Genomic DNA, 12,909 nt, shown 5'->3' with positions numbered 1-12,909 from the left:
AATAGACACTAACCCTACTAATGTTTCTGTGCAGGGTAAATCGCAGGATAAAGGAGGAGATGTGCAGAGCCCGGTTATCAAACTTCCATTCCCTAATAGACAACTGAAGAGTAAGTTTGATAAACAATTCGGTAAGTTTTTAGAGGTTGTGAAAAACCTGCAGGTAATAGTTCCTTTCACTGATTTAATCACTCAAGTTCCTGCTTATGCTAAATTTATGAAAGACATTCTGACTAGGAAAAGGGCCTTTAATGAAGTAGAAACTGTAGCTTTCACAGAGGAGTGTAGCGCTTTATTGCAAAACAAATCCCCTCCTAAATTAAAGGATCCTGGTAGTTTTTCTATCCCTTGTCACATTGGGAATGTTTTTATTGATAAAGCTTTGTGTGATTTTGGTGCTAGTGTCAGTGTCATGCCATCGTCTGTCTGCGCTAAATTAAATATGGGAGAATTAAAAATTACTAATATAACTTTGCAAATGGCAGATCGTTCGGTAAAATACCCCTTAGGTATTTTAGAGGACGTCCCTGTCAGAGTTGGTAAATTTTTCATTCCTGTTGATTTTGTTGTTTTAGACATGGCAGAGGACACACAAATACCCTTTATATTAGGTAGGCCTTTCCTCCATACTGCAGGAGCGATTATTGATGTCAAAAATGGTAAACTAACCCTTTCTGTAGGTGACGATAATGTTACTTTTAATTTAGGGAAGGTTTTGAAAGGGCCTATGTTAGAGGAAAATTGTTGCTAGATTGATATAATTGATATAATGGATGATATTTGTGATGATAGCTTGCCACAGGTTCTTGCGAAGGATCCCTTAGAGGAAGTTCTCTGCGGGAATTTATCTAGCGACAATGCAAGCGTTTGGGGTAATGAGGTACAGGATATTAAAAAGGCTCTTTCCTTAAAAGAGTTAAGCCCCAAGGAAATAATGAAGGTGGTAAATTTAGTTCAGGAATCAAAACCTGCAGAGGTTAAGAAACCTGAGCTAAAACCTCTCCCTTCTCATTTAAAATATGTTTTTCTGGATGAACAGGAACTACACCCTGTGATCATCAGTACTGCACTCATTGACCTACAATCTTCCCAACTTCTAGGGGTCCTCAAAACCCATAAGAAGGCTATAGGGTACAGTATTGATGATCTCAAGGGTATTAGCCCTAACTTTTGTATGCATAGGATACATCTAGAGGAAAATTACAAGCCCTGCATTCAACCCCAACGAAGATTAAATCCCAACATGCAGGAAGTAGTCAAGAAGGAGGTGATGAAATTACTTGATGCAACTATTATCTATCCTATTTCTGACTCCAAGTGGGTAATCCTGTGCAGGTAGTGCCAAAGAAAGGTGGGATGACTGTGATTACAAATGAAAAGAATGAATTAATTCCCACTAGAACTGTAACAGGGTGGCGTATGTGCATAGACTATCGTAGATTAAATATCGCCACTAAAAAGGATCACTTCCCTCTTCCCTTTATAGATCAAATGCTTGAGAGGTTAGCCAATCTCAAATTCTTTTGCTATTTGGATGGGTATTCGGGATTTTTCCAAATTCCGATTCACCCTGAAGATCAGGAAAAGACTACCTTTACATGCCCTTATGGCACTTTTGCATATCGTAGAATGCCCTTTGGTTTATGTAATGCACCCGCTACCTTTCAACGTTGTATGATGAACATTTTTTCTGATTTCATAGAGTCTATTATGGAGGTCTTTATGGATGATTTTAGCGTATATGGTTCTTCATTTGATTCATGTTTAATTAATCTCGCTAAAATTTTGAAAAGATGTGAAGAGTGCAACGTAGTCCTTAATTGAGAAAAATGTCACTTTATGGTGACAGAGGGAGTAGTCCTAGGTCATATTGTATCTGATAAGGGAATACAAGTAGACAAGGCTAAAATATCAGTGATTGAGCAATTACCTCCCCCAGTTAATGTTAAGGGAGTTAGAAGTTTCCTGGGTCATGCGGGGTTTTATCGCCGCTTTATCAAAGATTTTTCTAAAATTGCTAAACCACTGACACAACTTTTGCTCAAGGATGCCCCATTTATTTTTACTGACGAGTGCCTTGAGGCTTTTAACAGGCTTAAGCAGGCTTTGATATCGGCACCCATCATATGTGCTCCCGATTAGAACCTTCCTTTCGAGATCATGTGTGATGCAAGTGACTTTGCACTAGGAGCCGTGCTCGGACAGAGGAAGGACAAGGTTTTGCATGCTATTTATTATGCTAGCAAAACCTTGGATGAAGCCCAAGTCAACTATGCCACTACGGAAAAGGAGTTTCTTGCTGTCATTTATGCTTTAGAAAAATTTAGATCATATCTAGTTGGTTCTAAAGTTATTGTTTTTACTGATCATGCAGCTTTGAAATATTTGATAGCTAAGGCGGAATCAAAGCCAAGGCTACTCCGGTGGGTTCTCTTGCTCTAAGATTTCAGCATAGAAATAAAAGATAAAAAGGGAGCAGAGAACGTAGTGGCAGACCACTTGTCACGTATCAGGTATGACGAGGGTAAGGATTCTCTACCTATAGATGATTATTTCCTTGATGACAACCTATATGTAGTTGTAGAACAACACCCATGGTATGCATACTTTGCCAATTATTTAGTGGGTGGTACTCTACCTCTTGACTTGTCCTACCAACAAAAAAAGAAATTCCTTTCTGATGTTAAACATTATTTTTGGGAAGATCCTTTTTTGTTTCGTGAGTGTGCAGATGGCTTATTTCGCAGGTGTGTTCCCGAATGGGAAGTCCACGGTGTGCTTACTAGTTGCCACACCTCACCATATGGAGGACATCATGGCCCCACGAAAACGGTGGCCAAGATTAATGAGTCAGATTTTTATTGGCCTACAATGTTTAAAGATGCTAACATGTTTGTGTAGGCTTGTGACTCTTGCCAGAGGACTGGCAACATCTCGCGGAGGCATGAGATGCCCCAAACTGGAATTCTAGAAGGTGAGATTTTTGACGTTTGGGGTGTTGATTACATGGGACCGTTCCCTTCTTCAAAAGGGAACCGTTATATTCTTGTCGCCGTAGATTATGTATCCAAGTGGGTTGAAGCCATCGCCACTCCTACCAATGACGCCAAGGTCGTCCACAAACTTTTTAAGAAGACCATTTTTCCAAGATTTGGTGTACCTAGAGCTATAATAAGTGACGGAGGATCCCACTTTCATGAACGGAAGTTGGACACCCTCCTCAAAAAGTATGGTGTCTACCATAGGACAGGTTTAGCCTACCACCCCCAAACTAGTGGCCAAGTTGAGGTTTCCAACCGCAAGATCAAGGCCATTCTAGAGAAGGTGGTGTCAAAATCAAGGAAAGATTGGAGTGACAAGTTGGACGACACTCTTTGGGCATACAGAACTGCATTCAAGACCCCTATAGGTACTACTCTGTATAGACTCGTGTATGGAAAAGCATGTCATCTCCCGGTTGAATTGGAATATAAGGCATATTGGGCTATTAAGGAGCTCAATCTAGATGCCAAACTAGCGGGAGAAAAGAGGTTACTTCAACTTAATCAACTCGATGAGTTTAGGTTGACGGCCTATGATAGTGCTCGAGTCTACAAAGAGAAGACGAAGAAGTGGCACGACAAGATGATCCTTCCGAGAGAATTCAAAGAGGGTGATAAAGTGTTACTATTCAACTCACGACTTAAACTTTTCCCAGGAAAGTTAAGGTCAAGGTGGTCGTGTCCTTTTATCATAAAAAGGGCCAAAAAATTCGGTTCTGTGGAAGTTTTCGACGAACATGGTAACGAGTTTAAGGTTAATGGCCAAAGACTCAAGAAATATCATGAGGGGGCTACAATTGGTGCAGTTGATATACTTCACCTAAGTAGTTCCGATTCACTCTGAGTTTCACTGTGGTAAGAGGGTCGTGCGGGACCTAGATAAACCAGCGCTTTGCGGGAGGCAACCCGTATTTCTTGCTTTCTAGACTAGTTTTCTTTTTATTTTATTTTTATTTTTACTTTAGAGAGGCGAGGAGAGTGAAATTTTACCATTTATAAGTGTTTTTGTACAGGTATAGGTTTAAGAGGTCAAAAGACTTAGAAGAATTTGAAGACGAAGAAAAGCAAAGGAAACGACTGGGCACGGGCCCGATCGGGCGCGCAAGGAGGGTTAAAATTCATGCCTCCTCTCGCCCGATCGGGCGTGGCTGCCCGATTGGGCGCGAAAGGAGAGCTGAAATCGAGCCTAATTTCGCCCGATTGGGCGCGCAAGTGCAGTCAGATACTCGAGAAAATTTCGCCCGATTGGGCGCAAATCGAGTGAAGGAAAAGATATATCGGGCGAGTCATAGGGCGAATTTTTCGTTCATGTTCGCGCCCGATCAGGCGGAGCTCGCCCAATCGGGTGCGCAACTTCAATTCTGGAATTCCAAATGATCCGCCCGATCGGGCGCGCCTATTTTTGGCCGTCCCCTTATATTTTTCTTCTTCTTTCTTTCCTCATTTTCTTCTTACTTCATCTTCTTCTCCTTTACTTTCTCTCTCTAAAACCTCCATTTTTACACCTTCAAACTCACTTATTTTTCAAGATCTTCTCCAATCCTTCCATCAAAACTCAAATTTTTTTACATATTTCTAATCCTTTCATTTTTCTCTACAATATAGACCCAATTTTTACCATTTTCTCTCAATTTCCTCTAAACCCTAAGAGAGAGAAACCACTCAATTCCTATTCTTTCTACCATCAATGGCTTTCAAGAGGTCAAGAACGGTGAGGGGGGAAGGCTCAAGGAACCAAGAGGTGAGAATTGACCCGGATTTGCAAATTCCGGGATGGGAGAGGGTGGTCATCACCACCCAAGAGCAAAAACAGAGAATGCTTAACCTCATCACGAGGCAGGTAATTCCCACTCGTTTCATTCATCACCCTACCCTTAATAGACTAGGAATTGATAAGCATGTAGAAAAATTATTCAAAGGAGTTGGCATGAGCGGTTTCTTTAACATGCATTACGATACTTATGATTATTTAACCTTAGAATTCGTTTCTAGTTTTAATGTCATAAAATCAAATGCTTTAATTTCTCATGTTCAATTTCGGTTATTCAATAATGATATTAGATTGACATTGAAAGAGTTTGGTAAAATTTTTGAGTTGAAATTGGATAGGCCTCTTGAACCACCCCAAGACAACATTGTCGTTGTTTATCAATCCCTTACGGGGGATCCTAACTTGAACCTGCAACATGCTAAAGGTACTTGGATACAACATCCCGTGCCAAAAATTTGGCAACGGTTTGTTGGCCTTACCATTTTTGGAAGGCATGAACCCGCCAATGTTAGGCGGGATGAGCTTGAATTACTAGGGTCATACATGATCCCTAGGAGTGAAAAGCTCAATATAGTCCACAAAATGGCCAACTACTTCCAACGGGTGGCCAACGCGGCCGAGGCGGGTAGGTCTAGGGTACCCATTTATTTTGGTGGCCTAGTTATACATATAGCGGTCAAACACCTTAGCTTTGTCCCTAACGATGATGGTAAGGTAGCCGACCCAACTCTTATGGACCTACCCTATCTAGGTAGCCTTAATTGGATTAATGTCATGGGAGGGGATACTTGTTGGGTGATTCAATGGGAATCGGGTAGGAGGGATAATGATTTCACTTTACCCCACCCCACCTTGACCAAATTTGAGAAGGGGAAGCCTTCTTACACTTTTGAGCTTAACGGTCAAGGTGAGGTGCAACCACCTCACCCCTCACCTCAACCCCATCACTCTCCCATTGACCACTCACCTCCTCACCATTCACCACATTATCCACCACCTCAACCCTTTACATACGATATCCCCACTTCCTCTACCAACTACAACATAGACCCTAACGCCCCTTATGACTTCTCGGCTTTTAGGAGCCAATTGGATAGGATTGAGACGGGGCAAGGGAGAGTTGAGGGTTTGGTTAGGGATTTGGATGCTAGAGTAGGGTCTCTAGATAGAAGGGTAGGTTATGTGGAGAGGAACCTAGGGAGGGGTTTATACCCCATGTATGATGACTACGCTCGTCGGGGGGCTATTCCCCCCGATTCACTTGTCCCTGATTGGTTCCAATATCCGCAGGGTGGATATACGAACCCAAGTGCCTTTGGTACCTACGTCGACTACTCATCGGTCCATGGTTATGGGACCGATGTACCTTTTGGTGGGCTTGGGGGGAATGTGGACCCTAACTACTTTGCAGGTGGTTCGGGGTATGGAGGTGGTGGCTCTAGTCATGGAGGAGCCGGTTCTAGCCACGGCGGGGGCTATTCGAGGATGGATGAGGATGAGGAGTAGGCTACTCTCCCAAGTCAATGAGGGCATTGCTTGATTTGGCTTGGGGGGGTGTTCTTTCACTTGGTAATTCTCTTCCTTTTCTCTTTTTATTTGCTTTCTAGTATAGTTTTTATTGCTTTCCTAGTGTAGTTTTTTTATTGCTTCTTATATATGAAAAATACAAAAAAAATTGAAAAATAAAAAAATTCAAAAATACGTTCCAATGAATTTTGAATCATACTTCCCTGTGCCCCATACTTGAGAAAAATTTGTTTTGATTCTTGGTTATTGATAATGAACATTGTGGATTTGTTGGTCATGATTTGAAGTTTAATTGCTTGGATTCCTAAACATGAGTCAATCTTGCCCAACTACTTATGAATATAGTGCTTGACTAGTTGATTTGGTTAGAAAATGTGTGATAGTTCCATAATTCCTGGTATGTCAATGAATTTCAGTATTGATTTGCAACTATGAGTAGTGTTTCATGACTTATTATTATGCACATGAGGAGGACGAAGGCGTTCATTCTTTAGGTAGCCTTCAGAGTATTAGATACATTTGTTCCCTTCTTGTTACCCATGTTGTTGCTTGTGCCCTTTTATTGTTTATTTAGCAACATTACAAGCCTATTTGAGCCCCATTGGTTACTAGTCCCAAGCTTGGCTTGGGGCAGCTATTAGTTGGTGAGGTGAGGGAGTTGTAGTGTGCATATTATTTGCACAATGTGGGAATAAAAGAAGAGTTGTTGTTCTTGATTTTTGATTGGAAAATATTGATATTGTGTTTCAAAGTTGAAATTTCCAATATGAGTTAAAAAGAAAAAAAAAAAGAGCAAAAGAAAAAAATTAATGCTCAAGTGTTCTATTTGAAGGTTGTTCAAGAAATAAAAAAAAAAAAGAAAAGAAGAAAAAATTCAAAAAAAAAAAAAAGAATGAGTTCAAAGTTTGTTTTTGACTCAAAGTTCTACATTATCATATTTTTATGAGTGATTATTGTGGGTGTTGGGATTGTTATTGATGATTAGAGTTGTAATTGGTGGTTTTTGTTGGAGTTGGTTATGTTTGTGGAGATGTATGATCATCATTATTTTGATCATGGGTTTATTAGGTTTTGGCTCCCTTAATGCATAGCTTTTCTCTCACATAATCCCAAATTTATCCTACCTTTACCCTAGCCTTACATTACAAGCTTTAAAGACCTTCCGACCTTGTGCATAAAAGTTATGTAAACGTGAAAGTGTTGTTTGTCAATGCAAGTTATGACTTGGCATATTTCGAGTCGACTAGTAGGATACACACGAGAGTGCGAGTTGGGAGGGCATTGTTCACATTAAAGGGGTTGGTTGGAGAGCGATCGAGTACATCCATTACTCGCCACATAAATGAGAGTTGAGTGTGTGAGCACTAGTCTTGAATTCTATATGCTCTTGTGGTTTGCTCTACTTGACAATTGTTGGGGAGGAAGGGTGATTAGATGAATAAGATTGATTGATGTTGAAGCGTGTTCATTAGATTTGCCTTGAATCGTTGGTTTTTGATTTGATTATTGGGGTGAAGTGTGTTTTATATGTTCATTGATGAGCTCTTTGCTTAGGGACAAGCAAAGGTTTGGCTTGGGGGAGTTTGATATGTCCATTTTATATAGTGTTTTACCCCCATCCCTTGGTCGTTATTAGTAGTGTTTTTGGCTCTTTTGGGCCACTTTTATTACTAATTTGTGTGTTCTAGTGTTTTTGTAGTTTTAGTTGTATTCTACAGGAAATTGCACTCTTGGAGCATTTTCCCGGGCTTTATAGATAGATTAACTACAGAAGCTAGAAGGGCATGACCACGTTTGGAGCCCAGGATCGGTGAGAGCCGGTGATTAAGGGCTCGGTAATTAGGATCTCGAGGCATTTGGACCAAGTACTCAAGTCCCGAGGAGGAAATCCGGATTGGGCCGAGAAATCAAGCCCAATCGAAGTCCAAGCTCAAGGAGAAACAACCACCCGATCGGGCTACCTCTAGCACGATCGGGCGCGGCATGACCATTGTGATGAGCGTGCTAAGGCGCGCCCGATCGTGCGAGCCTCTAGCACGATCGGGCGAGGCTGCTTGGGAAGAACGCGAAGAAAAAGGCGCGCCCGATCGGGCGGCCCTTCGCCCGATCGGACGCGCGTTTCTGGAAGACCTGATTAAGTTTAGTTTTAATTCTTGTTTTAGAAAACGTTTAAATACGATTTTGTACGGAATTTTTAGATTACCTTCTTTCTTAGACTTTCTCTCTCTACTTAGTATTTTTCTCTCTCTTAAATTCTCTCTCAACTTTTGTTCTTAATTCTTCCTTTAATTCCAGATTTATTTTTTGGTAACAATTTCTTTCCTTTTAATTTCAGTTATTTTATTTGTTTTCTTGATTATGCTTTTACTTATTTACTTGATTGGCTTAGTTATGATGATTTGTGAGTAGTTTAATTTCTAGGGTTTATGGGTATCTAATAAATGATATGAAGGGGTAATTTTGTGTTTGTTAATTATCAATGCTTGGTTGATTTCCTATTGATTGATTAAATGCTATGCAATTAGGTTTGGCTAGATTTAATTGTATGAGTTTAGCAATATTAATTCGAGATTCGACATATGAGAATTGATGTTTAGGCTTAGTTTCAATAGGAGGATTAATTTATAAATGGTTAAGTCGAGATTCGACATATGAGATTTAATACCGGTAAATTAACTCTGTGATTATAATACGTAGCGAAAGCCCTTTATAATCTGATTAACCAATGCTTGATGATTGCTTATTATGATTTGCCCTGGAATATTGTTTATTAGTGAACCTATGCCCTAGGCCTTTTAATATTTGATTTTCTCCCTACTTTATTCCTTTCGACCTTATTCTCCGTAGTTTAGATTTTATTCCTAAAAATATTGGTTACTTAGATAATTTAGATTATAATAATTAATTAGAAGTAAAAAGACCTGTTTCCCTGTGGAGTTCGACCCTACTTCCCTATCTACTTTAGTTAGAGGATTTAGGTAATTATTTTTTATTAGGGGATACGACTTTACCCTGTCACATAGCTCTGATTTCATGTCTGCAGGGGATACAAGACAGTTGCCAAGCTCTAAATGAACATATCTTGTTGTTGAGACTTAGAGGAAATTGAGACTTCCCCTCATGAATCTCATACTCTCTTGGACTTGACTGATAAGCCCTGCATTTGCTTGTAGCTTTACTACTATCTCTAACAAGCTTAGAAATTTTAGGGCACAACTCATCATCATTCCAGTCTTGTGCTCTTTGACGCCTTGATGCAATTCTAACCATGCATACTCTTCTAATACCTGTTTGAGATGATAGTAAAGAAAAATAAGCTATCAATTTAAAATTCAATAGTGTAATGATAATACAAACTTCACCAGACATATACCTTCAAGCAATGTCAAAACTGGACTGCATCTGTCAACACCTAGTGTTGAGTTGAAACTCTCAACAAAATTTGAGGTATTTAAGTCATTGCACACATTTGGATAAAACTTATGTTTGCTCCATTTTGGCTGATCACCTAAGTCAGCAAACCACTTCATTACATCTGCTCCCCCTTCCTTTTGTAACCTTTCCATTTTCTTTCTGAAGCTGTAAACATTAGTGGCATTGCATGCCCTCCAGAACAGAATATACATCAATGAGCCTGGGAATGCTTTCTTGTAATTCCTACTCATATGCCTGCAGCAGTACCTCCTCTTTGCTTCAGGCCACACATTGGTCAGAGCAATATCTACTCCTTGACATCAGCAAGCATTAGCAAACATAAGCAAACACACAAGGGAGGGTAAATCATAAACAAAGATTTAGGTTTAACTTATACCTTCTGTCTGTCAGAAATTATGGTCCAATCTTTCATGTTTGATTCTTTGACAATGTTGTACAAATGCCAAAGAAAGTATGACTAGGTTTCTTTGTCTTCTCCACTTACTATTGCATAAGCTAATGGGAATATTTCATTGTTGCCATCTACTGCAACTGCAGACAACAAGATACCCCCATATTTTCCTTTCAAATGGGCCCCATCAACCCCAATCAAGAGTTTACACCCTGCAAGAAATCCTTTTCCACTATCCAGCAAAGCTTATGAACATGCAAGTGAACAAGTTGACCCTAGGTATACTCTCACTCAATGTCCGACCAACATATGCCTTTAAATCTGGGTTAGTTTCACATGTCATATCAGAATACCTAGGCAAATGAGAGTAAGACTCATCATGACCCCCAAACAACTCTTTAATCACATACTTCTTCAGCCTGTACTGTGAAGCCTGTTTCATGTAATTGCCAAACCTCTGGAACAGAAGCTCATTCAAAGCCTTCCTTGGAATGTCTAGAGCTTCCCTAATATCTTCCATCACCTTTGGAGCTGCCCACTTAACAGTGCAGATAGGATTGTAGGTCTCCAATCCCCTACAGGTATGCACATCTGGCCAGATCTTCTTTATTGCTCATGTCTTCCCATCAGACAACCTACTAGCATGTAGCCTCCATTCACAACACTCTGCATAACATGTGACAATGTACCTTTTATTGTCTGCAGCTATGACATTCAAAGCAAACCCCTCTTGAACAACATAATCTTTAAGTGTTTCTCCCAAATGGGCTTTATCTATGAAAATAATCCATGGTCTAAGAGTAATTTTTCCAAACTTGACCTCTTCATACATTTCCCCACGCCCATTGATGTGTTTATTTTATATATTATTTTACCCCCGTCCCTTGGTCATAATTAGTAGTGTTTTTGGCTCTTTAGAGCCACTTTTATTACTAATTAGTGTTTCTAGTGTTTTCGTAGATTTGGTTGACTTTTGCAGGGATTTATGCTTTTGGAGTATTTTCCCGAGATATTTTGGAACAATCACGAACATTGGAGAAGCACGGCCAGAGTTTATAGCCCAGGGCCGGTTAGAGCCATCGAACCGGTGATTAAGGGCTTGGTATAGGTGATACCGGGGCATTTGGACCGAGTATTCAAGACCCAAAGAGGAAACCCAGATTGGCCTGAAGAATTGGAGCCCAATCGAAGTCCAAATAGTGGCCCAAATGAGCCGCCCGGCCAAAGAGGCTGGCGCCCGGAGGCGCGCCCGGCCGGGCGGGAGAAGCTATGGCTGGCGCCCGGTGACGCGCCCGGCCGGGCGCGAGATTGCTATTAGAGACAAAAAGGCGCGCCCGATCGGGCGGTGCCTCGCCCGATCGGGCGCGTGTATTTTTAGGAGACGATTAGCGTCGTTTTAATTTGCTTTAATTTAGGATTTTGTACGGAGTATAAATACTCCTCCGTAATACGATTTTAGTACTCTCCTTCTTAGACTTTCTCTCTCTACTTAGTTCTCTCTCTCTCTTAATCTCTCTCTAAACCTTTGTTCTTAATTCTTTCATTAATTCAGATTTATTTTGGTAACGATTTCTCTTCCCTTAATCTTAGTTATTTATTTTATTCCTTTCACCATGATTTATTTTATTGTCTTGATTAGTTTAGTTTTTAATATGTGTGAGTAGTTTAATTTCTAGGGTTTATGGGGATCCATAAATAATATGAAGGGGTAATTTATTATTGTTAATTATCAATGCTAGATTAATTTCCTATTGATTGATTTAATGCTCTGTGACTAGATTAGGCCTATCTTTTATGCATGAGTTTGACAATATTGATTCAAGATGCGAGAGATGAGAATTGATGTTTAGGTCTAGTTTCAATAGGCAAGTTAATTTATAAATGGTTAAGTCAAGATTCGAGAGATGAGATTTAATACCGGTAAATTAATTGTGTGATTGTAATACGTAGCGATAGCCCTTTACAATCTGGTTAATTGATGCATTGATGATTGACTATTATTGATTATTGGTATTGCATGATAATTTCTTATTGGATTGTTTTAATGTTTTACAATTGCGGCTTGTAAAAGTATAGCAATATTAAATTGATGAATCGAGCAGATGTTAATTTGATATTAAAGGCTATTTTCAATAAGAACTTAGATCTAGTAAATTGCGAGAGCCTGTTAGATCTTTGTTGATTAATAAATTGCGAGAGCCTGTTAATCATGTTATTTATGCAATGTCAATGATTGATTACTATGTTTTACCCTGGAATATTATTTATTGGTGAACCTATGCCCTAGATTCTTTCATATATTGTTTTCTTCTTATTCTCAACCTTAGTAGTTTAGCTTCCTACTTAATTATAAATATTGGTTACTTAAATAATTTAGATTATAATAATTAATTAGGAGTAAAAAGACTTGTTTCCCTGTGGAGATCGACCCTACTTCCCTATCTACCTTAGTTAGTGATTTAGGTAATTATTTTTTATTAGGGGATACGACTTTACCCTGTCACCCATACAACTTCTTAAAGTAGTCTTCATCATCATCTGAGTCCACAAACCTAGCCCAAAACCCAGCCTCCCAGTTGTCTTCTATGTGGGGTACATAGTTGACTTCTACCCTTTCATCTTCAGGTACCTTTCCCTTAGGGAATACCTCAACATCAAAATCATCTTCAACCTCAAATCCACTGTCAGTATAATCATCATCATCACTGTCATCACTAGAAGAACTGCTTGATTCACTAGTCTCA

General features: G+C 39.7%; 1 protein-coding gene across 1 annotated transcript; it reads right to left on the bottom strand.

Annotated features, from left to right (window-relative positions):
- Positions 1 to 9,354: 9,354 nt before the first annotated feature.
- Positions 9,355 to 10,997, bottom strand: LOC145557577 (uncharacterized). Its single transcript, XM_081618751.1, has 6 exons — positions 10,855 to 10,997; positions 10,451 to 10,740; positions 10,259 to 10,377; positions 10,151 to 10,157; positions 9,713 to 10,066; positions 9,355 to 9,626 (listed from the first exon to the last, which is right to left on the bottom strand). The coding sequence occupies exons 1-6, from the start codon at positions 10,995 to 10,997 to the stop codon at positions 9,355 to 9,357; spliced, it is 1,185 nt and encodes a 394-aa protein (XP_081474877.1).
- Positions 10,998 to 12,909: the final 1,912 nt, after the last annotated feature.

Source organism: Chenopodium album, chromosome 9 (assembly GCF_948465745.1).
Source record: "Chenopodium album chromosome 9, dcCheAlbu1.1, whole genome shotgun sequence".
NCBI classification, from domain to species: domain Eukaryota; kingdom Viridiplantae; phylum Streptophyta; class Magnoliopsida; order Caryophyllales; family Amaranthaceae; genus Chenopodium; species Chenopodium album.
Note: the sequence above shows the minus strand (reverse complement) of the source record. Positions and strands in the feature narration are given on the sequence as shown.

Coding starts and splice junctions, on each gene's coding strand:
- LOC145557577 (XM_081618751.1), bottom strand. CDS start 10,997: ATGTATGAAGAGGTCAAGTTTGGAAAAATTACTCTTAGACCATGGATT. Junction 10,741..10,854: donor ATAGCTGCAGACAATAAAAG/GTACATTGTCAC, acceptor GCATACCTGTAG/GGGATTGGAGACCTACAATC. Junction 10,378..10,450: donor TGGTCGGACATTGAGTGAGA/GTATACCTAGGG, acceptor GATTTCTTGCAG/GGTGTAAACTCTTGATTGGG.